The sequence below is a fragment of the Petromyzon marinus genome (genome assembly GCF_048934315.1).
Source record: "Petromyzon marinus isolate PM22_M1 ecotype Great Lakes invasive population chromosome 84 unlocalized genomic scaffold, UKy_Petmar_22M1.pri1.0 chr84_unloc.1, whole genome shotgun sequence".
NCBI classification, from domain to species: Eukaryota; Metazoa; Chordata; class Hyperoartia; order Petromyzontiformes; family Petromyzontidae; genus Petromyzon; species Petromyzon marinus.
Window position 1 is genome coordinate 736,664 of NW_027422638.1, and position 25,126 is coordinate 761,789.

General features: G+C 52.9%; 1 protein-coding gene and 1 long non-coding RNA gene across 3 annotated transcripts in view; one reads left to right on the top strand and one right to left on the bottom strand.

Moving 5' to 3' along the window:
- The window catches only part of LOC142908405 (uncharacterized), a 234,127-nt gene that overhangs the window by 59,929 nt on the left and 149,072 nt on the right, over positions 1-25,126 (top strand). The gene's annotated exons all lie outside the window — the stretch shown is intronic.
- LOC116936853 (crk-like protein) lies at positions 5,928-24,091 on the bottom strand. 2 transcript variants are annotated; one of them, XM_076059028.1, is made up of 5 exons: positions 24,013-24,091; positions 16,645-17,189; positions 12,589-13,320; positions 9,298-9,416; positions 5,928-7,763 (listed from the first exon to the last, which is right to left on the bottom strand). In XM_076059028.1, the coding sequence occupies exons 2-5, from the start codon at positions 17,084-17,086 to the stop codon at positions 7,644-7,646; spliced, it is 1,413 nt and encodes a 470-aa protein (XP_075915143.1). In that variant the 5' UTR covers positions 17,087-17,189; positions 24,013-24,091; the 3' UTR covers positions 5,928-7,643. The 2 variants fall into 2 exon arrangements, with proteins under 2 accessions (XP_075915143.1, XP_075915142.1); XM_076059027.1 differs by having other exon boundaries at positions 16,645-17,761; positions 24,013-24,078.

Below are 25,126 nucleotides of genomic sequence, written 5' to 3' on the forward strand. Positions count from 1 at the left end.
CACGAGTGCTTTGATATACGAGTGCTTTGATATACGAGTGCTTTGATATACGAGTGCTTTGATATACGAGTGCTTAGATATGAGTGCTTTGATATACGAGTGCTTTGATACACGAGTGCTTTGATATACGAGTGCTTTGATACACGAGTGCTTTGATACATGAGTGCTTTGATACACGAGTGCTTTGATATAGGAGTGCTTTGATACACGAGTGCTTTGATATACGAGTGCTTTGATATACGAGTGCTTTGATATACGAGTGTTTTGATAAAAGAGTGCTTTGATATACGAGTGCTTTGATATACGAGTGCTTTGATATACGAGTGCTTTGATGAAAGAGTGCTTTGATATACGAGTGCTTTGATATACGAGTGCTTTGATACACGAGTGCTTTGATATACGAGTGCTTTGATATACGAGTGCTTTGATACACGAGTGCTTTGATACACGAGTGTTTTGATATACGAGTACTTTGCTTTGATATACGAGTGCTTTGATATACGAGTGCTTTGATAAAAGAGTGCTTTGATATACGAGTGCTTTGATATACGAGTGCTTTGCTTTGATATACGAGTGCTTTGATAATGCGAGTGCTTTGATACACGAGTGTTTTGATATACGAGTGCTTTGACATACGAGTGCTTTGATATATGAGTGCTTTGATACACGAGTGTTTTGATATACGAGTGCTTTGACATACGAGTGCTTTGATACACGAGTGCTTTGATATACGAGTGCTTTGATATACGAGTGCTTTGCTTTGATATACGAGTGCTTTGATAAAGCGAGTGCTTTGATATACGAGTGCTTTGATATACGAGTGCTTTGATACACGAGTGTTTTGATAAAAGAGTGCTTTGATATACGAGTGCTTTGATACACGAGTGCTTTGATACACGAGTGCTTTGATACACGAGTGCGTTGATATACGAGTGCTTTGATACACGAGTACTTTGATGAAAGAGTGCTTTGATATACGAGTGCTTTGAAACACGAGTGCTTTGATATACGAGTGCTTTGCTTTGATATACGAGTGCTTTGATATACGAGTGCTTTGCTTTGATATGCGAGTGCTTTGATATAAGAGTGCTTTGATAAACGAGTGCTTTGATATACGAGTGCTTTGATATAGGAGTGCTTTGATAATGCGAGTGCTTTGATATACGAGTGCTTTGCTTTGATATACGAGTGCTTTGATAATGCGAGTGCTTTGATATACGAGTGCTTTGATATATGAGTGCTTTCATACACGAGGTCTTTGATATACGAGTGCTTTGATAAAAGAGTGCTTTGATGTACGAGTGCTTTGACATACGAGTGCTTTGATATATGAGTGCTTTGATACACGAGTGCTTTGATACACGAGTGCTTTGATATACGAGTGCTTTGATATACGAGTGCTTTGATATACGAGTGCTTTGATATACGAGTGCTTTGATATACGAGTACTTTAATGAAAGAGTGCTTTGATATACGAGTGCTTTGATACACGAGTGCTTTGATATACGAGTGCTTTGCTTTGATATACGAGTGCTTTGATGTACGAGTGCTTTGCTTTGATATGCGAGTGCTTTGATATAAGAGTGCTTTGATACACGAGTGCTTTGATATACGAGTGCTTTGATATACGAGTGCTTTGATAATGCGAGTGCTTTGATATACGAGTGCTTTGCTTTGATATACGAGTGCTTTGATAATGCGAGTGCTTTGATATACGAGTGCTTTGATATACGAGTGCTTTGATACACGAGTGCTTTGATATACGAGTGCTTTGATAAATGAGTGCTTTGATACATGAGTGCTTTGAAACACGAGTGCTTTGATACACGAGTGCTTTGATAATGCGAGTGCTTTGATATACGAGTGCTTTGATATACGAGTGCTTTGATACACGAGTGCTTTGATATACGAGTGCTTTGATAAATGAGTGCTTTGATACATGAGTGCTTTGATACACGAGTGCTTTGATACACGAGTGCTTTGATATACGAGTGCTTTGATACACGAGTGCTTTGATATACGAGTGCTTTGATATACGAGTGCTTTGATATACGAGTGCTTTGATACACGAGTGCTTTGATATAGGAGTGCTTTGATATACGAGTGTTTTGCTTTGATATACGAGTGCTTTGATACACGAGTGCTTTGATATACGAGTGCTTTGATATACGAGTGCTTTGATATACGAGTGCTTTGATATACGAGTGCTTAGATATGAGTGCTTTGATATACGAGTGCTTTGATACACGAGTGCTTTGATATACGAGTGTTTTGATACACGAGTGCTTTGATACACGAGTGCTTTGATCTACGAGTGCTTTGCTTTGATAAACCAGTGCTTTGATATACGAGTGCTTTGATACACGAGTGTTTTGATACACGAGTGCTTTGATCTACGAGTGCTTTGCTTTGATATACCAGTGCTTTGATATACGAGTGCTTTGCTTTGATATAGGAGTGCTTTGATACACGAGTGCTTTGATATACGAGTGCTTTGATATACGAGTGCTTTGATATACGAGTGCTTTGCTTTGATATAGGAGTGATTTGATACACGAGTGATTTTATATACGAGTGCTTTGATACACGAGTGCTTTGATATACGAGTGCATTGATACACGAGTGCTTTGATATACGAGTGCTTTGATATACGAGTGCTTTGATATACGAGTGTTTTGATAAAAGAGTGCTTTGATATACGAGTGCTTTGATATACGAGTGCTTTGATATACGAGTGTTTTGATAAAAGAGTGCTTTGATATACGAGTGCTTTGATATACGAGTGCTTTGATATACGAGTGCTTTGATATACGAGTGCTTTGATACACGAGTGCTTTGATACACGAGTGTTTGATATACGAGTGCTTTACGTTGATATACGAGTGCTTTGATATACGAGTGCTTTGATACACGAGTGCTTTGATAAATGAGTGCTTTGATATAGGAGTGCTTTGATATACGAGTGTTTTGCTTTGATATACGAGTGCTTTGATACACGAGTGCTTTGATATACGAGTGCTTTGATATACGAGTGCTTTGAATTACGAGTGCTTGGATATGAGTGCTTTGATACACGAGTGCTTTGATATACGAGTGCTTTGATAAATGAGTGCTTTGCTTTGATATACGAGTGCTTTGATAATGCGAGTGCTTTGATATACGAGTGCTTTGATATACGAGTGCTTTGATACACGAGTGCTTTGATATACGAGTGCTTTGATAAATGAGTGCTTTGATACATGAGTGCTTTGATACACGAGTGCTTTGATACACGAGTGCTTTGATATACGAGTGCTTTGATGAAAGAGTGCTTTGATATACGAGTGCTTTTATATACGAGTGCTTTGATATAGGAGTGCTTTGATATAGGAGTGCTTTGATATAGGAGTGCTTTGATACGCGAGTGCTTTGATATAGGAGTGCTTTGATATACGAGTGCTTTGATACACGAGTGCTTTGATATAGGAGTGCTTTGATATACGAGTGCTTTGATACACGAGTGCTTTGATACACGAGTGTTTGATATACGAGTGCTTTGCTTTGATATACGAGTGCTTTGATATACGAGTGCTTTGATACACGAGTGCTTTGATAAATGAGTGCTTTGATATAGGAGTGCTTTGATATACGAGTGTTTTGCTTTGATATACGAGTGATTTGATACACGAGTGCTTTGATATACCAGTGCTTTGATATACGAGTGCTTTGATATACGAGTGCTTGGATATGAGTGCTTTGATATACGAGTGCTTTGATACACGAGTGCTTTGATATACGAGTGTTTTGATACACGAGTGCTTTGATACACGAGTGCTTTGATCTACGAGTGCTTTGCTTTGATATACCAGTGCTTTGATATACGAGTGCTTTGATACATGAGTGTTTTGATACACGAGTGCTTTGATCTACGAGTGCTTTGCTTTGATATACAAGTACTTTGATATACGAGTGCTTTCCTTTGATATAGGAGTGCTTTGATACACGAGTCATTTTATATACGAGTGCTTTGATACACGAGTGCTTTGATATACGAGTGCTTTGATACACGAGTGCTTTGATATACGAGTGCTTTGATATACGAGTGCTTTGATACACGAGTGCTTTGATATACGAGTGCTTTGATACACGAGTGTTTTCATATACGAGTGCTTTGCTTTGATATACGAGTGCTTTGATATACGAGTGCTTTGATATACGAGTGCTTTGATATACAAGTGCTTTGATATACGAGTGCTTTGATATATGAGTGCTTTGATATACGAGTGCTTTGATACACGAGTGCTTTGATACACGAGTGCTTTGATACATGAGTGCTTTGATATACGAGTGCTTTGATAAAAGAGTGCTTTGATAATGTGAGTGCTTTGATATACGAGTGCTTTGATATACGAGTGCTTTGATACACGAGTGCTTTGATATACGTGTGCTTTGATAAATGAGTGCTTTGATACACGAGTGCTTTGATACAAGAGTGCTTTGATACACGATTGCTTTGATATACGAGTGCTTTGATACACGAGTACTTTGATACACGAGTGCTTTGATACACGAGTGCTTTGCTTTGATATACGAGTGCTTTGATATACCAGTGCATTGCTTTGATATGCGAGTGCTTTGATACACGAGTGCTTTGATATACGAGTGCTTTGATATACGAGTGCTTTGATAATGCGAGTGCTTTGATATACGAGTGCTTTGCTTTGATATACGAGTGCTTTGATAATGCGAATGCTTTGATATACGAGTGCTTTGATATACGAGTGCTTTGATACACGAGTGCTTTGATATACGAGTGCTTTGATAAAAAGAGTGCTTTGATGTACGAGTGCTTTGACATACGAGTGCTTTGATATATGAGTGCTTTGATACACGAGTGCTTTGATACACAAGTGCTTTGATATACGAGTGCTTTGATATACGAGTGCTTTGATATACGAGTGCTTTGATATACGAGTGCTTTGATGAAAGAGTGCTTTGATATACGAGTGTTTTGATACACGAGTGCTTTGATATACGAGTGCTTTGCTTTGATATACGAGTGCTTTGATGTACGAGTGCTTTGCTTTGATATGCGAGTGCTTTGATATAAGAGTGCTTTGATACACGAGTGCTTTGATATACGAGTGCTTTGATATACGAGTGCTTTGATAATGCGAGTGCTTTGATATACGAGTGCTTTGCTTTGATATACGAGTGCTTTGATATACGAGTGCTTTGATATACGAGTGCTTTGATACACGAGTGCTTTGATATACGAGTGCTTTGATATACGAGTGCTTTGATAAATGAGTGCTTTAATACATGAGTGGTTTGATATACGAGTGCTTTGATGAAAGAGTGCTTTGATATACGAGTGCTTTGATATACGAGTGCTTTGATATAGGAGTGCTTTGATATAGGAGTGCTTTAATATAGGAGTGCTTTGATACGCGAGTGCTTTGATATAGGAGTGCTTTGATATACGAGTGCTTTGATACACGAGTGCTTTGATATAGGAGTGCTTTGATATACGAGTGCTTTGATATACAAGTGCTTTGATATACGAGTGCTTTGATATATGAGTGCTTTGATATACGAGTGCTTTGATACACGAGTGCTTTGATACACGAGTGCTTTGATACATGAGTGCTTTGATACACGAGTGCTTTGATATAGGAGTGCTTTGATATACGAGTGCTTTGATATAGGATTGCTTTGATATACGAGTGCTTTGATATACGAGTGCTTTGATATACGAGTGCTTTGCTTTGATATACGAGTGCTTTGGACTACAAACACATGTTTCCGGGAACTAATTATGCTCGCAACCCAAGGTTTCACTGTACTACCATAGCTTGTTTTTGATTGCATGCTTCACCACAAGCGCCGTGTGTGGCTAATGCGGCTAGACGTGATTCCTTGGCATAAAAAAGTGTCTCTGTTTGGTGTTTTAACATCAAAACACAGGTCGTTTTATTGCCATGAAGGGTAAAACCAACGCTCGTACAATGTTGTTTCCGACGATGCTTCAATGCTAATCACTACTGCTACCAATAAGGTCCACATTTCCTCTGCGTTGGTCTTCAGCATCATCCAACGGTTCCCGAATGTTCTTGAGCGGTAACCCTCGGCGGCCCGAATCACAGGGACGTGTCGGGGAAAAGTCTTTGTCACCTCCCCAGAGACTCCCAGCGTCTCCCCAGAGTCTCCCCAGAGACTCCCAGAATCTTCCAGCGTCTCTTGGAGTCTCCCAGAATCTCCCCAGAGTCTTCCAGCGTCTCCCCAGAGTCTCCCAGCATCTCCCAGCGTCTCCACGGAGTCTCCCCAGAGACTCCCAGCATCTCCCCGGAGTCTTCCAGTATCTCCCCGAGTCTCCCAGAATCTCCACGGAGTCTCCCAGAATCTCCACGAGTCTCCCAGAATCTCCACGGAGTCTCCCAGAATCTCCACGGAGTCTCCCAGAATCTCCACGAGTCTCCCAGAATCTCCACGAAGTCTCCCAGAATCTCCCGGAGTCTCGCAGAATCTCCACGGAGTCTTCCAGCATCTCCCCGAGTCTCCCCAGAGACTCCCAGCGTCTCCCCCGGAGTCTTCCAGTATCTCCCCGAGTCTCCCACCATCTCCCACCATCTCCCACCATCTCCCCAGAGTCTCCCACCATCTCCCACCATCTCCACGGAGACTCCCACCATCTCCCACCGTCTCCCAGCGTCTCCACGGAGTCTCCCACCATCTCCCCAGAGACTCCCAGCATCTTCCAGCATCTCCCCGAGTCTCTCAGAATCTCCCCAGAGACTCCCAGCATCTCCCAGCATCTCCCCAGAGTCACCCAGCATCTCCACGGAGTCTCCCAGCATCTCCCAGTGTCTCCCAGCGTCTCCTCAGAGACTCCAGGCATCTCCCAGCATCTCCCAGCATCTCCCAGCGTCTCCCAGCGTCTCCACGGAGACTCCCCAGAGACTCCCACCATCTCCCCAGAGACTCCCACCATCTCCCCAGAGTCTCCCACCATCTCTCCGGAGACTCCCAGAATCTCCCAACATCTTCCAGCATCTCCCCGAGACTCCCACCATCTCCCCAGAGACTCCTACCATCTCTCCGGAGACTCCCAGAATCTCCCAACATCTTCCAGCATCTCCCCGAGACTCCCACCATCTCCCCAGAGTCTCCCACCATCTCTCCAGAGACTCCCAGAATCTCCCAACATCTTCCAGCATCTCCCCGAGACTCCCACCATCTCCCCAGAGTCTCCCACTATCTCTCCGGAGACTCCCAGAATCTCCCAACATCTTCCAGCATCTCCCCGAGACTCCCACCATCTCCCCAGAGTCTCCCACTATCTCTCCGGAGACTCCCAGAATCTCCCAACATCTTCCAGCATCTCCCCGAGACTCCCACCATCTCCCCAGAGACTCCCACCATCTCTCCAGAGACTCCCAGAATCTCCCACCATCTCCTAGCGTCTCCCCGGAGTCTCCCGCCATCTACCCAGCGTCTCCCCAACCACTGCCACCGCCGCCACCACCACCGCCACCACCACCGCCGTCATCATCTTCTTCTCTATTTGAGTTGTTGGCCGGCATCATCGCCACACCATCGTCGTCATCATCATCATCATCTCCCGGTGGGGCGGCACAATCTACGACTTCCACCTCCGCCGCGTGTCAGCGAGGCCCTGCCAGGAGCTGCACGTGGGTGAAGGGGAAGAAGCCACGCCTCCCGGCCACCTCGCCCTCCCATTGGCCGCTGACGTCCACCCTCACCACCTTCACCACCTCGCCCACCTGGCGGTGGACACACAACCAACGTGCAGCTCAGTGGGGGGAGTGGGAGTGGGTGGGTGGACTCAACCATCACGCAGCTTAGGGGGGGGGGTGGACTCAACCATCACGCAGCTTAGAGGGGGGGTGGGTGGACTCAACCATCACGCAGCTTAGAGGGGGAGTGGGTGGACTCAACCATCACGCAGCTTAGGGGGGGGGGGTGGACTCAACCATCACGCAGCTTAGGGGGTGGGTGGACTCAACCATCACGCAGCTTAGGGGGGGGGTGGGTGGACTCAACCATCACGCAGCTTAGGGGGGAGGTGGGTGGGTGGACTCAACCATCACGCAGCTTAGGGGGGGGGGTGGACTCAACCATCACGCAGCTTAGGGGGGGGTGGGTGGACTCAACCATCACGCAGCTTAGTGGAGGGGGGGGTGGGTGGACTCAACCATCACGCAGCTTAGAGGGGGGGGTGGGTGGGTGGACTCAACCATCATGCAGCTCAGTGGGGGGGGGGGGGGGGGGGTGGGTGGACTCAACCATCACGCAGCTAAGAGAGGGGAGGGGTGGATGAACTCAACCAGGTGTCAGTATCTCGGTGTCTACGTGAACACCTCGGCCACTGCGTTAGTGCCGAGGTGTCCGTCACCATTATGAGACCTCCTTTGCCAGTAACAAGATATAGGAATAGGTTTTACCCTTTTAACTGGCACACAAAAACTGACACCTTTATTCAAGGCATCATGTCTGCAATAACCGCAACACAAGCAGTCAAAATGCAACACAAAAAGAGAGAACTCTGATAATGATATTGGCACTGTCCTTGAATTTGATTGGTCCACACCCGAGACGGATTTTCTTAGAGCCCTTTAGTCTCTCCACTGGTGTTGGACCAGAAGACGCCAAAAGGCGTACAACTCAAAAAACAGCGCACTATCAGAGTATTGAGGTGCTCGGGGTGAGCATTTACATTATGAGACCTCCTTTGCCAGTAACAAGATATAGGAATAGGTTTAAACATCAACATCATCAACAACATCAACAACATCATCAACAACATCAACAAAACATCAACAACATCATCATCAACATCAACAACAACATGAACATCATCAACAACATCAACATCATCAACAACATCAACAACATCAACATCATCAACAACAACATCAACAACATCAACATCAACAACACCAACACCAACAAAATTATCAACAAGAACAACAACATAAACATCATCAACAACATCAACAACATCATCAACAACAACAACATCTTCTGGTCCAACACCAGTGGAGAGACTAAAGGGCTCTAAGAAAAGCCGTCTCGGGTGTGGACCAATCAAATTCAAGGACAGTGCCAATATTATTATCAGAGTTGTCTTTTTTTGTGTGTTGCATTTTGACTGCTTGTGTTGTGGTTATTGCAGACACGATGCCTCGAATAAAGGTGTCGGTTTTTGTGCCAGTTAAAAAGGGTTAAAAACCTATCACTATGTCTCCGTCACCGTCGCTGGGTCTCTCCGCTCGTCTCGGTCCGAGGGTGTTTCACCTTGAGCCTGAGGGCACTGGTGTCGTAGGGCGTCGGGGTGCGGTCCTGGACCACCCTCGCCAACACCGGCACCCTCACCCCCAGCAGGCCGCCGCCGACTGCACCGGCACCGGCACCGCCTGCGGGAGACAACAGCGGAGTCGGCCGTGAGCCGGGGTCTCTCCGGCTCGCGGTGACAGCCGCACCGGCAACTCCGCGGACCTCCAACAACGCCGCCGCCGCCACAATCTCCGCCACCTCCACCTCCTCCGCCGCCACCTCCTTCACCATCACCTCCTCCTCCACCACCTCCACCACCACCTGCAACCACGACCACTGCCTCCAACTCCACCACCTCCACCACCTCCACCACCTCCACCACCATCTCCATCTCCTCCACCACCTCCTCCTCCACCACCTCCACCATCTCCACCATCACCTCCTCCTCCACCACCACCTCCTCCATCATCATCTCCACCACCATCTCCACCATCTCCATCTCCTCCACCACCTCCACCACCACCTCCTCCACCACCTCCACCATCTCCACCATCACCTCCTCCTCCACCACCACCTCCTCCATCATCATCTCCACCACCATCTCCACATCTCCATCTCCTCCACCACCTCCACCACCACCTGCAACCACCACCACTGCCTCCAACTCCACCACCTCCACCACCACCTGCAACCACCACCACTGCCTCAAACTCCACCACCTCCACCACCTCCAGCACCACCACCTCCATCTCCACCATCTCCACCACCACCACTGCCTCCAACTCCACCACCACCTCCACCACCTCCACCACCACCTACACCATCTCCTCCACTATCTCCACCACCTCAACCACCACCACCACTGCCTCCAACTCCACCACCACCATCACCACCACCACCATCACCTCCACCACCACCTCCTCCTCCACAACCTCCACCGCCAAGAGACGAATCGACGTTGGTGTTAGCCGTTAGCGGGAATCGAACTCGGATATCTGCCAGGTTGGCAGCTTAGCGCGCTAACCACTGCACCACCGCTCCCCATACCACCTCATCGTGGCTCCACGCCCGACCGCCTTTGTCTCCCCGGTGGCGACGTTTACTACCGCTCCACCACCTCTACAACAACAAACGCCACCTGCCACTAAGTGGCGGTGGCGTCACCACGGCGCTTGTGCCAGGCCATGTTCACTTTACGGCGACGTGAAGTGTCGAACGCCCGCTGGCAGGAGGTCACGGGACAGACCCAGCAGGTGCCACGGGTCGACTGACTGAGCTGATGCACCACCTGTGCCCTCTATTATATCAACTTGTTGCGTTTTAACCGCCCGGCGCTCCGCTCGTTTTTGTGAGCGTCGCTCCTCCGCCCTCCGTTGTTGTTGGAGGGCGACTACCTCCAACTGCCCAGTAGCATCCTTTACGAGCCTCCTCCACAGAGTTCGATCTTGACACCGCTGGTACCGTTCATCGGCAAGTCCACTCAGCTCCACGTCCTCCTGTACCACATCACTCCATCTCTTCTCTAGCCCGTGCCGCACCCGTTTATGCCCCTCCATCCAGATGAACGGAAGCTGTTTAGGCATGCGGTCACTGGGCATGCGGGCTACATGACCCAGCCATCGCAGCCTTGCCTGCCGGAGGAGCTCACCGATGGGACCCTGCCCAGATCTTTCGAGGATTTGTGAGCTCCTCACACAATCCAGCCTGGTCTAACCAAGGATGGATCGTAGGCAGGCCGGCCAAAATGTTTCCAACCGGTGAAATTGTTCGATTCGGCGGGTCTACCGTGGCCGAGAAGACCTGAAGCTTCGTGTGGAGCGACAGACCAGGCAGCTTCCACACAGCGTTACGCAACCGATGAAAAGATATTGCCAGTCGACTGATTCGGAGTGAGACCTCTGCTGTTAAACCGGAGCTGGTCATGAGCACACTGCTCAGGTATGGTAAACTCTCCACTCTCTCCGCAACTGCTCCATCACCAATTGGGAGTTGTGGGGGTGGAATGCTCGATGGTACAAAATACCCAGGCAGGTGCTTAGTTTTGGTGGGGCTGATGGTAAGGCCCCACCTCTTGGTGACACGCTCCAGTCTCAGCAGCAGCGTCTCCAACTCCTCCTCTGATTGAGCAGCAATTACCAGGTCGTCGGCATACGTAACGTGGTTGACCAATAGGGTGCCATCCATCGACTGCACCTGGGCATCGATCAGCTATTGAAGGCTTCACGAACTACGTGGTCAAAATAGACGTTAAATAATGTGGGAGCCTGAGGACATCCCTGTCGCACCCCAAAGTGAACAGGGAATGGCTCTGACTCCCGGCCATGTAGTTTAACCCGGGCCCGCTCACCATCATGAAGGTCCTTAATGATCGTGAGCAGAGGGTCAGGGACTCCGAAAGCACTAAAAGTAACCCAGATCCCATGCCTACTATGGTATCATAGGCCTTGACCAGGTCAATAAAGCAGTGACGTAGGTCTTGCTGGAATTCCTTACACCTCTGCTGTAGCAGACGGACAGAAAATATGGCATCTGCGCAGGACCGCCCTTTCCTGAAACCGCATTGGGGCTCCGCAAGCCTCTCCTCAGCGTGCCTGGAAAGGCGATCTTGAACAATCCTTGCCAGGACCTTTCCCGGCACACTGAGGAGTGAGATGCCCCTGTAGTTGTTACAGTCTGTGCGGTCCCCCCTTCTTAAAGAGGGAGACCACCAGGGCATCCTTCCAATCCCGCGGAACCCATCCAGTGGTCCAGACTGATGTTATGATTCTAGATTCGAAGCTTTCGTGACTGCAAGGATCCACACTCTTTGGATCTATTCGGTAAAGTCACGTAGTAGGTAAAACAAATAAAACAACAAAAATCACGACGTTTCGGCCACAACACAAGTGGGCCTTCATCAGGTGAAGGTGACCGGACTTGTCTCGAGGACAGCGCTGGAGTGAAACACAGCCACGCTCAGACCACGACCTTTAAGCCGTGCGATTCCTCTCACGCAGCTTAAAGGTCGCGGTCTGAGCTTGGCTGTGTTTCACTCCAGCGCCGTCCTCGAGACAAGTCCGGTCACCTTCACCTGATGAAGGCCACTTGTGTTGTGGCCGAAAAGTCGTGATTTTCGTTGTTGTTGTTGTTGTTATGATGACATATCGGGCAGTCTGCGCACAATACCGCCGCTCCCCTCAGCAGTTCTCCGCCCAGCGCTTTTCCTCCAAGAGCCGCAGAACATAAACCTCCCCAACCTCCTCATGGCCCTTCCGGCTTCTCCCACACCTCATCACCACCCACCCACCCACCCACCCTCCCTCCCCTCCACACCTCCGACACCGCCACCTCCGACACCGCCGCCTCCAACACCGCCACGCCTCCGTCTCGCCCCCTCCTCCTCCTCCTCCTCCTCCTCCTCCTCGCCCCGCGGCCGGACCGCGTCGGCCGTGCTCCCGGTCCCGCGAGGCGGCGGCGGCGGCAGCAGCTCCACGTAGTTCATGGGGATCTGGCCGACGCGGCCGCGGTCGTTGGCGGCCGTCCACCACTGGCCCTGGGCAGGCGCCGGCGCCGACACCACGGTGAGCGTCTCGCCGCGGCGGAACGCTAGGTCCTCGGCGTCCTTGCCGTCGAAGTCGTAGAGGGCTCGCACCAGCCGGCCGGGCCCGGCGCCGGCCGCGATGCCGCCGCCGCCGCCGCCGCCGCCGGAGTGACACCTGGAGCGGCGGGGCAGCGTCGCCTGCTTGCGGGAGACGCTGGCGAGTCTGTCGATGGCCTCCGGGCCGACGCCGACGCCGACGCCGACGCCGACGCCGCCGCCGCCGCCGGGCCAGGCCCCGTTGTCCCGGCCGCGGTCGCATTCACCGAGCCCCCTCGGCGGGCCGCAAGCCTGCCGCTCATCCAGGACGGCAGCGGCGGCGGAGGAGGAGGAGGCGTGGTCATCGTTGTGGTCGTGCTGCTGCTGCTGCTGCTGCTGGTGGTGGTGCTGGTGGTTGTTGTTGTTGGCGGCGGCGGCGGCGCTGCGATGTGGCCGGGCTTTGCCGCGGCGCCGGAGAGTGCCGGAGCCTGCCGTAGGCCGGGCGGAGTGGGGTGGTGGTGCGGGAGAGGGGAGTAAGATTCGAGTTGGCACCGAACGGTGATTCTCGCCGTGCCGCAATTCGTGATGGGACTACGTTAGAGGCATGTCTCTCTTTTTTTTTTGTTAATTAATGTTAAACACCGGGTGTGAGGCCCACTCTGAGCTGGTGTGTAGCGCTTTGTGCAGAAGCGGCATGGCCTATCGCAGATCGCAGCAGCTCAATCGAGTGGCTGATATCATCGTCGTGATCATCGCCTCCTGTCACAGGTGCTAGCTAAAGTGGACCCGTCACCACAGTTACCACAGTCACCACCTTCACCACCGTCACCACCGTCACCACCGTCACCACCATCACCACCGTCACCACCTTCAACACCGTGATCACCGTCACCACCGTCACCACCGTCACCACCTTCAACACCATCACCACCGTCACCACCGTCACCACCATCACCACCTTCAACACCGTCACCACCTTCACCACCTTCACCACCATCACCACCTTCAACACCGTCACCACCTTCACCACCGTCACCACCTTCAACACCGTCACCACCTTCACCACCGTCACCACCTTCAACACCATCACCACCGTCACCACCGTCACCACAGTCGACACCGTCACCACCGTCACCACCGTCACCACCGTCACCACCGTCACCACCGTCACCACCTTCAACACCGTCACCACCTTCACCTCCTTCACCACCGTCACAACCTTCAACACCGTCACCACCGTCACCACCGTCATCACCTTCACCTCCTTCACCACCGTCACCACCTTCAACACCGTCACCACCGTCACCATCGTCACCACCTTCACCAGCGTCACCACCTTCACCACTGTCACCACCGTCACCACCGTCACCACCGTCACGACCTTCGCCACCTTCACCACCGTCACCACCGTCACCACCTTCACCACCGTCACCTTCACCACCGTCACCACCTTCACCACCGTCACCACCTTCACCACCGTCACCACCTTCACCACCGTCACCACCGTCACCACCGTCACCACCATCACCACCTTTACCGCCTTTACCGCCGTCACCACCTTCATCACCTTCACCACCGTCACCACCGTCACCACCGTCACCACCGTCACCACCGTCACCACCTTCACCACCGTCACCATCGTCACCACCGTCACCACCTTCACCGTCACCACCTTCACCACCTTCACCACCTTCAACACCGTCACCACCGTCACCACCTTCAACACCGTCACCACCGTCACCACCTTCACCACCGTCACCACCGTCACCACCATCACCGTCTTCACCGCCTTCACCGCCTTCACCGCCGTCACCCCCGTCACCACCGTCACCACCATCACCACCTTCACCACCGTCACCACCATCACCACCTTCACCGCCGTCACCACCGTCACCACCGTCACCACCGTCACCACCGTCATCACCTTCACCACTTTCACCACCGTCACCACCGTCACCACCGTCACCACCTTCACCGCCTTCACCACCGTCAGCGCCTTCACCGCCGTCACCACCGTCACCACAGTCACCACCGTCACCACCGTCACCACCGTCACCACCTTCACCGTCACCACCTTCACCGTCACCACCTTCACCGTCACCACCGTCACCACCTTCGCCACCGTCACCACAGTCACCACCTTCACCACCGTCACCACCGTCACCACCTTCACCACCATCACCACCGTCACCATCACCACCTTCACCACCGTCACCACCGTCACCACCGTCACCACCGTCACCACCTTCCCCGTCACCACCTTCACCGTCACCACCGTCACCTTCACCACCGTCACCATCACCACCGTCAACACCGTCACCACAGTCACCTTCACCACCGTCACCACCGTCACCACCTTCACCACAGTCACCTTCACCACCGTCACCACCATCACCACCTTCACCACCTTCCCCGTCACCACCTTCACCGTCACCACCGTCACCTTCACCACCGTCACCACCGTCACCACCTTCACCACCGTCACCACCTTCAACACCGTCACCACCGTCACCATCGTCACCACCTTCACCACCGTCACCACCTTCACCACTGTCACCACCGTCACCACCGTCACCACCGTCACGACCTTCGCCACCTTCACCACCGTCACCACCGTCACCACCTTCACCACCGTCACCTTCACCACCGTCACCACCTTCACCACCGTCACCACCGTCACCACCGTCACCACCGTCACCACCATCACCACCTTCACCGCCTTTACCGCCGTCACCACCTTCATCACCTTCACCACCGTCACCACCGTCACCACCGTCACCACCGTCACCACAGACACCACCGTCACCACAGTCACCACCGTCACCACCGTCACCACCTTCACCGTCACCACCTTCACCACCTTCACCACCTTCAACACCGTCACCACCGTCACCACCTTCAACACCGTCACCACCGTCACCACCTTCACCACCGTCACCACCGTCACCACCATCACCGTCTTCACCGCCTTCACCGCCTTCACCGCCGTCACCCCCGTCACCACCGTCACCACCATCACCACCTTCACCACCGTCACCACCATCACCACCTTCACCGCCATCACCACCGTCACCACCGTCACCACCTTCACCACCGTCATCACCTTCACCACTTTCACCACCTTCACCACCGTCACCACCGTCACCACCGTCACCACCTTCACCACCTTCACCACGGTCACCTTCACCACCTTCACCATCACCACCTTCACCACCGTCACCACCGTCACCACCGTCACCACCTTCACCGCCTTCACCACCGTCAGCGCCTTCACCGCCGTCACCACCGTCACCACCGTCACCACAGTCACCACCGTCACCACAGTCACCACCTTCACCGTCACCACCTTCACCGTCACCACCGTCACCACAGTCACCACCTTCGCCACCGTCACCACAGTCACCACCTTCACCACCGTCACCACCGTCACCACCTTCACCACCATCACCACCGTCACCACCGTCACCATCACCACCTTCACCACCGTCACCACCTTCACCACCATCACCACCGTCACCACCGTCACCATCACCACCTTCACCACCGTCACCACCGTCACCACCGTCACCACCTTCCCCGTCACCACCTTCACCGTCACCACCGTCACCTTCACCACCGTCACCACCGTCACCACAGTCACCTTCACCACCGTCACCACCTTCACCGTCACCACCGTCACCTTCACCACCGTCACCACCGTCACCACCGTCACCACCTTCACCGTCACCACCGTCACCTTCACCACCGTCACCACCGTCACCACCGTCACCACCTTCACCGTCACCACCTTCACCACCGTCACCACCGCTCACCGGAGCACTCCGACCGCGCCCGCCTCTCTGCCACCTCCTGTGTGTTGCTCCCCCCGCCTCCTCCTCCTCCTCCCGCATCGCCACCGGCACCGCCCGCGCCCGGCACAAGCAGCGTGGTGGTGTCCAGCCGGTGCCGCCGGTAGTGCTCCACCAGCTCCTCCAGGCTGCCGAAGCGCCGGTCCCCCATCCGGAGCTCGCCGCCGGCGCGGTTGATGATGTAGTGCGAGATCCGTGCCGTGCGCTGCTGCTGCTGCTGGTGCTCGTGGTGCTGGTCGTGGTGCTGGTGGTGGTGCTGGTGGCCCGGGGCCGGTGCCTCTGCTACGCTCAGCGCCAGCTCGCCGGGGCAGGAGCGGCTGTCGCGCACCAGGAACGCGCCGGGGACCGCCGGGCCCAGCAGAGCCTCGGCTTCGGCACGGGACAGCGGGCCCACGTACCAGGACATGGCGGCGGTGCCGGCGGTGGTGGTGGCGGCGGTGGTGGTGGCGGTGGTGGTGGTGGCGGTGGTGGCAGTGGCGGCGGTGGTGGCGGTGGCCAGATACCACCAGCTACAACCAGACACCAGCTGTTAGCTACCAGATACCACCAGCTACAACCAGACACCAGCTGTTAGCTACCAGATACCACCAGCTACAACCAGACACCAGCTGTTAGCTACCAGATACCACCAGCTACCAGATACCAGCTGTTAGCTACCAGCTAGAACCAGATACCAGCTGTTAGCTACCAGCTACAACCAGATACCAGCTGTTAGCTACCAGCTACAACCAGATACCAGCTGTTAGCTACCAGCTAAACCAGCTGCCAGATACCAGCTGTTAGCTACCAGCTACAACCAGATACCAGATACCAGCTGTTAGCTACCAGCTACAACCAGATACCAGATTCCAGCTGTTAGCTACCAGCTACAACCAGATACCAGATTCCAGCTGTTAGCTACCAGATACCACCACCTGCCAGATACCAGCTGTTAGCTACCAGCTACAACCAGCTGCCAGTTGCGGCCACACACCACCAGCTACCACCACACACCACCTACCACCCACCTACCTGCTGTAGTCGTCCACTTACTCTGCTGTGGTAGTCCACAACTCATCCATGCATGATCTACCAACTCATGCTAACACGGACAAAATAACACAGAAAGAGAATGACAAAGTGGGAATCGCACAGACACTCACACATAGGCAACAACAACAACAACCGCCATTCGCCACTAAGTGGCGGTGACGTCACCACGACGCTTGTGCCAGGCTATGTGCACCCTGAGGCTATCACGTGAAGTGTCGAACGCCCGCGGGCAGGAGGTCACGGGGCAGACCCAGCAGGTGCCACGGGTCGACTGACTGAGATGACTGGCTGGTGCACCACCTGTGCCCCCTACTGTGCCAACCTGCTGTGCTTTATCCACCCGGCGCTCCGCTCGTTGTTGTGAGCGTCGCTCCTCCGCCCTCTGTTGTTGTTGGAGGGCGACTGCCTCCAACTGCCCAGTAGCGTCCTTCACGAGCCTCCTCCACAGAGGCCGATCTTGACACCGCTGGTACCGGTCATCGGCAAGTCTACTCAGCTCCACGTCCTCCTGTACCACATCACTCCATCTCTTCTCTAGCCCGTCCCGCGCCCGTTTAGCCCCCTCGATCCGGCCAAACAAAAGCTGTTTTGGCATGCGGTGGCTGGGCATGCGGGCTACATGACCCAGCCAACGCAGCCTTGCCTGCCGGAGTAGCTCACCGATGGGACCTTGCCCAGATCTTTCAAAGATCTGTGAGCTCCTCACACAATCCAGTCTGGTTAAACCAGGATGGATCGTAGCCAGGCTAGCCTAAATGTTTCTAACCGGCGAAGATGTTCCATTAGGGGGGTCCACGTTTCGCAAGCGTAGAGAAGAGAGGGAATGACCGTGGCGGAGAAGACCTGAAGCTTAGTGCGGAGCGACAGACCAGGTAGCTTCCACACAGCATTACGCAACTGATGAAAAGATATTGCCGCTCGACTGATTCGGAGTGAGACCTCTGCTGTTAAACTGGAGCCGGTCATAAGCACACTGCCCAGGTATGGGAAACTCTCCACTCTCTCCACAACTGCCCCATCAACGATTGGGAGTTGTGGGGGTGGAGTGTCCGATGGTACAAAATACCCAAGCAGGTGCTTAGTTTTGGTCGGGCTGATGGTAAGGCCCCATCTCTTAGTGGCATGCACCAGTCTCAGCAGCAGCAGCATCTCCAACTCCTCCTCTGAATGAGCAGCCATTACCAAATCATCGGCATACATAACGTGGTTGACCAATAGAGAGCCATCCTTTGACCGCACCCGGGCATCGATCAGCCTCCCATTATATCTGTACCATATGGAGATTCCCCCGGTACAGCTATTGAAGGCTTCATGAACTACGTGGTCAAAATAGATGTTAAATAATGTGGGAGCCAGAGGACATCCCTGTCGCACCCCAAGGTGTACAGGGAATGGCTCTGGCTCCCAGCCACGTAATTTTACCCAGGCCCGCTCACCATCATGAAGGTCCTTAATGATCGTGAGCAGAGGGTCAGGTACTCCAAAAGCACGAAGAACGACCCAGAGCCCAGGCCTACTGATGGTATTATAGGCCTTGACCAGGTCAATAAAGCAGAGATGTAGGTCTTGTTGGAATTCCCTACACCTCTGCTGTAGCAGACGGACAGAAAATATGGCATCTGTGCAGACTCACACACACACAGACTCACACACACACAAAGACTCAGACACACAGAGACTCACACAGACTCACACACAGACACACACACACAAACTCAGACACACAGAGACTCACACAGACAGACACACACACACACAGACTCACACACACACACACCCAGACTCACACACAACAACAACCGCCATTCGCCACTAAGTGGCGGTGACGTCACCACGACGCTTGTGCCAGGCTATGTGCACCCTGAGGCCACGTGAAGTGTCGAACGCCCGCTGGCAGGAGGTCACGGGGCAGACCCAGGTGCCACGGGTCGACTGACTGAGATGACTGGCTGATGCACCACCTGTGCCCCCTGCTGTGCCAACCTGCTGTGCTTTAGCCACCCGGCGCTCCGCTCGTTGTTCTGAGCGTCGCTCCTCCGCCCTCCGTTGCTGTTGGAGGGCGACTGCCTCCAACTGCCCAGTAGCATCCTTAACGAGCCTCCTCCACAGAGGCCGATCTTGACACCGCTGGTACCAGTCATCGGCAAGTCCACTCAGCTCCACGTCCTTCTGTACCACATCACTCCATCTCTTCTCTAGCCCGTGCCGCGCCCGCTTAGCCCTCTCAATCCGGCCTAACAAAAGCTGTTTCGGCATGCGGTGGCTGGGCATGCGGGCTACATGACCCAGCCATCGCAGCCTTGCCTGCCGGAGGAGCTCACCGATGGGACCCTGCCCTGATCTTTCAAGGATTTGTGAGCTCCTCACACAATCCAGTCTGGTTAAACCCAGGATGGATCGTAGGCAGGCCAGCCTAAATGTTTCTAACCGGCGAAGATGTTCCATTAGGGGGGTCCACGTTTCGCAAGCGTAGAGAAGGGAGGGAATGACCGTGGCCGAGAAGACCTGAAGCTTAGTGCGGAGCGACAGACCAGGTAGCTTCCACACAGCGTTACGCAACCGATGAAAAGATATTGCCACTCGACTGATTCGGAGTGAGACCTCTGCTGTTAAACTGGAGCCAGTCCTAAGCACACTGCCCAGGTATGGGAAACTCTCCACTCTCTCCACAACTGCCCCATCACCGATTGGGAGCTGTGGGGGTGGATTGTCCGATGGTACACAATACCCAGGCAGGTGCTTAGTTTTGGTGGGGCTGATGGTAAGGCCCCACCTCTTAGTGGCACGCTCCAGTCTCAGCAGCAGCGTCTCCAACTCCTCCTCTGACTGAGCAGCTATTACCAAATCATCAGCATACATAACGTGGTTGAGCAATAGGGAGCCATCTCTTGACCGCACCCGGGCATCGATTAGCCTCCCATTATATCTGTACCATATGGAGATTCCCCTGGTACAGCTATTGAAGGCTTCACGAACTACGTGGTCAAAATAGATGTTAAATAATGTGGGAGCCAGAGGACATCCCTGTCGCACCCCAAGGTGTACAGGGAATGGCTCTGACTCCCAGCCACGTAGTTTTACCCGGGCCCGCTCACCATCATGAAGGTCCTTAATGATCGAGAGCAAAGGGTCAGGTACTCCAAAAGCACGAAGAACGACCCAGAGCCCAGGCCTACTGATGGTATCATAGGCCTTGACCAGGTCAATAAAGCAGAGATGTAGGTCTTGTTGGAATTCCCTACACCTCTGCTGTAGCAGACGGACAGAAAATATGGCATCTGTGCAGGACCGCCCTTTCCTGAAACCGCATTGGGGCTCCGCAAGCCTCTCCTCAGCGTGCCTGGCAAGGCGATGCTGAATAATCCTTGCCAGGACCTTTCCCGGCACACTGAGGAGTGAGATGCCCCTGTAGTTGTTACAGTCTGTGCGGTCCCCCTTCTTAAAAGGGGGACCACCAGGGCATCCTTCCAATCCTGTGGAACCCGTCCAGTGGTCCAGACTGTTGTTATGATGTCAAATAGGGCAGTCTGTGCACAAACGCCGCCCTCCCTCAGCATTTCGCTTGGGAGATCATCTCTGCCCGCTGCCTTTCCTGGTCTCAGACTCCGGATCGCCTTCAGTACTTCCTCAACAGATGGCACCTCAGCCAGCCACTCACAGGGGGTGACTTCTTCCAATATTTGAGACACCGCAGCCTCAACAGGGTCATCCTCACTTTGTGCCACGATGTTTTCCTGGCTGAGGGATTTTCCCTCCCCCAGGACCTCACAGAAATGCTCAGCAAATCTGCAAACCTGTTCCTGGGGGTCGGAGATTGGGTCACCGTTTTTTCCCCTAATGATGGTAATAGGTGTGGCGCTGCAGGTTACTTTTTCGACGGAGTTAAATAGAGATTTGTGATCACGGGCCACTGAGGCAGACTCCATCTCCTCAGCAACCCGCGACCACCACCCATCCTTGCAGCGCCTCATGGCTCTCCGAACCTCCGAGCGAAGGCTGCGGTAAGCCTCCTTATTCTCTGACGTGGGATTCTGTAGCCGATGACAGTGGGCCTGTCGCTTTTTCTCAACCATCCTGAACACCTCCTCTGTCAGCCAGGGTTTCTGGGGAGGTCTGGACCGCATACCCAAAGCAGCCATTGCAGCTGCATGAGTCACAGTCCTAAACCTCGCCCATTTACCCTCGACATCAGGAGGAGTCGGGGACGATGCCAATCCCAGCCGCAAGCGATGATGAAATTCTCGCTTGCAACTTTCATCAGATAACTGAGACCAGGCAACTTTAGGTTGGAATGGGGTCCTGGGTGTACACCCACCACCGGAGTGGAAGAATGGCAGGCGCATCTTACAGATGACTAGTCGATAGTCAGAGGGCAGATCTGCTCCACGGTAGGTCCTGGTGTCAAGGACATGGGCTCGCATCCGCTGGTCCGTCACTATGTAGTCCAGCAGATGTTCTTGCTTGGACCCGGCATGCATCCATGATGTTGTGTGGATGCGCCGATGCCGGAACAGCGTGTTGGTAATTACAAGCCCATCGGCTGCACAAAAATCTAGCAGCCTCCTACCATTGTTATTGAGCTCACACACACCCACACAGACTCACACACACAGACTCAGTCTCAAACACACACAGACTCACACACACACCCAGACTCAGACACACAGACTTAGACACACACAGACTCAGACACACACAGACTCAGACACACACACACACACAGACACACGCAGACTCACAGACACACGCAGACTCACAGACACACGCAGACTCACAGACACACACACAGACTCAGACACACAGACTCAGACACACACAGACTCACACACACACAGACTCACACACACACACAGACTCACACACACACACAGACTCACACACACACACACACAGACTCACACATACACACACACAGACTCACACATACACACACAGACTCATACACTAACTCACACACACACACGTGTACACAAAGATCCCCCATATAGCCTTAATAGACTGTAGGGGCAAGTGCTGTTAGCGAGCACCTATGAAGGTCGGAACGGTACACGAGGGGGTTGGTGGCCAGCAACACGCCCGACCGCCTTTGTCTCCCTAGTGGCGATGTTTACACACCGCACCAGGTACTCATTTGAGGCTGAGTCGACCTAGGGGAAGCCCGGGACCGGGTCAGATAATCGTCACTGGTGTTGACCGTGAGCGGGAATCGAACCCGGGTCGCCAGGTTCATAGCGCAGCGTAGCGCTAACCACTACACTCCTGCTCCCCCAAACACCCACATACACACACTCATCACACAAACATACACTATCTCACACAGAGACTCAGACACACAGTCTCACACACACAGACTCACACACACACACAGACTCCCACACACACAGAATCAGACACATAGAGACTCACACACACACACACACAGTCTCACACACACACAGACTCACACACACAGAGACTCAGACACACAGACTCACACACACAGACTCACAGACACACACAGACTCACACACACACAGACTCACACACACAGAGACTCAGACACACAGACTCACACACACAGACTCACAAACACACAGACTCACACACACACACAGACTCACACACACACACAGACTCACACACACACAGACTCTCACACACACACAACAAGGGCATCCAGGGGTCAGACACTGAAGGTTCCCCGTAACCTCATTAGCATCAGGTTCATCAGCAGCACCATCACCATCAGCACCATCATCATCACCACCACCATCATCATCATCATCACCACCACCACCACCATCATCACCACGATTACCATCACCACCACCATCATCACCACTACCACCATCATTACCACTATCATCACTACCACCACCACCACCACTCACACCACCACCATCGTCACCACCACCACCACTCACACTACCACCACCACCACTATCATCACCACCACCATCATCACCACCACTTACACCAGCACCACTATCATCACCATCACTACCACCACCACCATCATCATCACCACCACCATCATCATCACCATCACCACCACTCACACCACCACCACTATCATCACCACCACCACCACCATCATCACAAACATCAACAGCACTCACAACACCACCACTACCACCACCATCATCATCACCACCACCATCATCACCATCACTACCACCACCATCATCATCACCACCACCATCATCATCATCATCACCACCACCATCATCACTACCACCATCATCATCACCACCACCATCATCACTACCACCACCAATATCATCACCATCACTACCACCATCATCATCATCGGGGTCTCACCTCGGATTGTCAAGGCGCGTGACGTTTCTCTCTCCCCGTCACTCTCCTCCCCCTTCTCTCTCTCCCTTCTCTCTCCCCCTGCCTCTCTCTCCCTTCTCTCTCCCCCTGCCTCTCTCCCCCTGCCCCTCTCTCCCTGCCTCTCTCTCCCTGCCTCTCCCCCCCTGCCTCTCCCCCTCTCTCCCTGCCTCTCCCCCTCTCTCCCTGCCTCTCCCCCTCTCTCCCTGCCTCTCTCTCCCCCACCTCTCCCTGCCTCTCCCCCTGTCTCTCTCTCCCTGTCTCTCTCTCCCTGTCTCTCTGTGTCTCTCTCCCTGTCTCTCTCTCCCTGTCTTTCTCTCCCTGTCTCTCTGTGTCTCTCTTCCTGTCTCTCTCTCCCTGTGTCTCTCTCTCCCTGTCTCTCTGTGTCTCTCTCCCTGTCTCTCTCCCTGTGTCTCTCTCTCCCTGTCTCTCTCTCTGTGTCTCTCTCCCTGTGTCTCTCACCCTGTCTCTCTCTCCCTGTCTCTCTCCCTGTTTCTCTGTGTCTCTCTCCCTGTCTCTCTCTCCCTGTGTCTCTCTGTGTCTCTGTCTCCCTGTCTCTCTGTGTCTCTCTCCCTGTCTCTCTCCCTGTGTCTCTCTCTCCCTGTCTCTCTCTCTGTGTCTCTCTCTCTGTGTCTCTCTCCCTGTGTCTCTCTCCCTGTCTCTCTCTCCCTGTTTCTCTGTCTCTCTCCCTGTCTCTCTCTCCCTGTGTCTCTCTGTGTCTCTGTCTCCCTGTCTCTCTGTCTCTCTCTCTGTGTCTCTCTCCCTGTGTCTCTCTCCCTGTCTCTCTCTCCCTGTTTCTCTGTGTCTCTCTCCCTGTCTCTCTCTCCCTGTGTCTCTCTGTGTCTCTGTCTCCCTGTCTCTCTGTGTCTCTCTCCCTGTCTCTCTCTCTCCCTGTCTCTCTCCCTGTGTCTCTCTCTCCCTGTCTCTCTCTCCCTGTCTCTCTCTCTCCCTGTCTCTTTGTTTTTTACGATCAGAGGAAACAAGAAGATGCTCGGTGTAGTCGGCACTTTGCTCCGTTCATCATTTCGTTTTTTTTTAACGCTTTGCTTTATGTAACCCCCCTCCCCCCCCCTTTTAAATGAAAGACCCAATTTTTTTT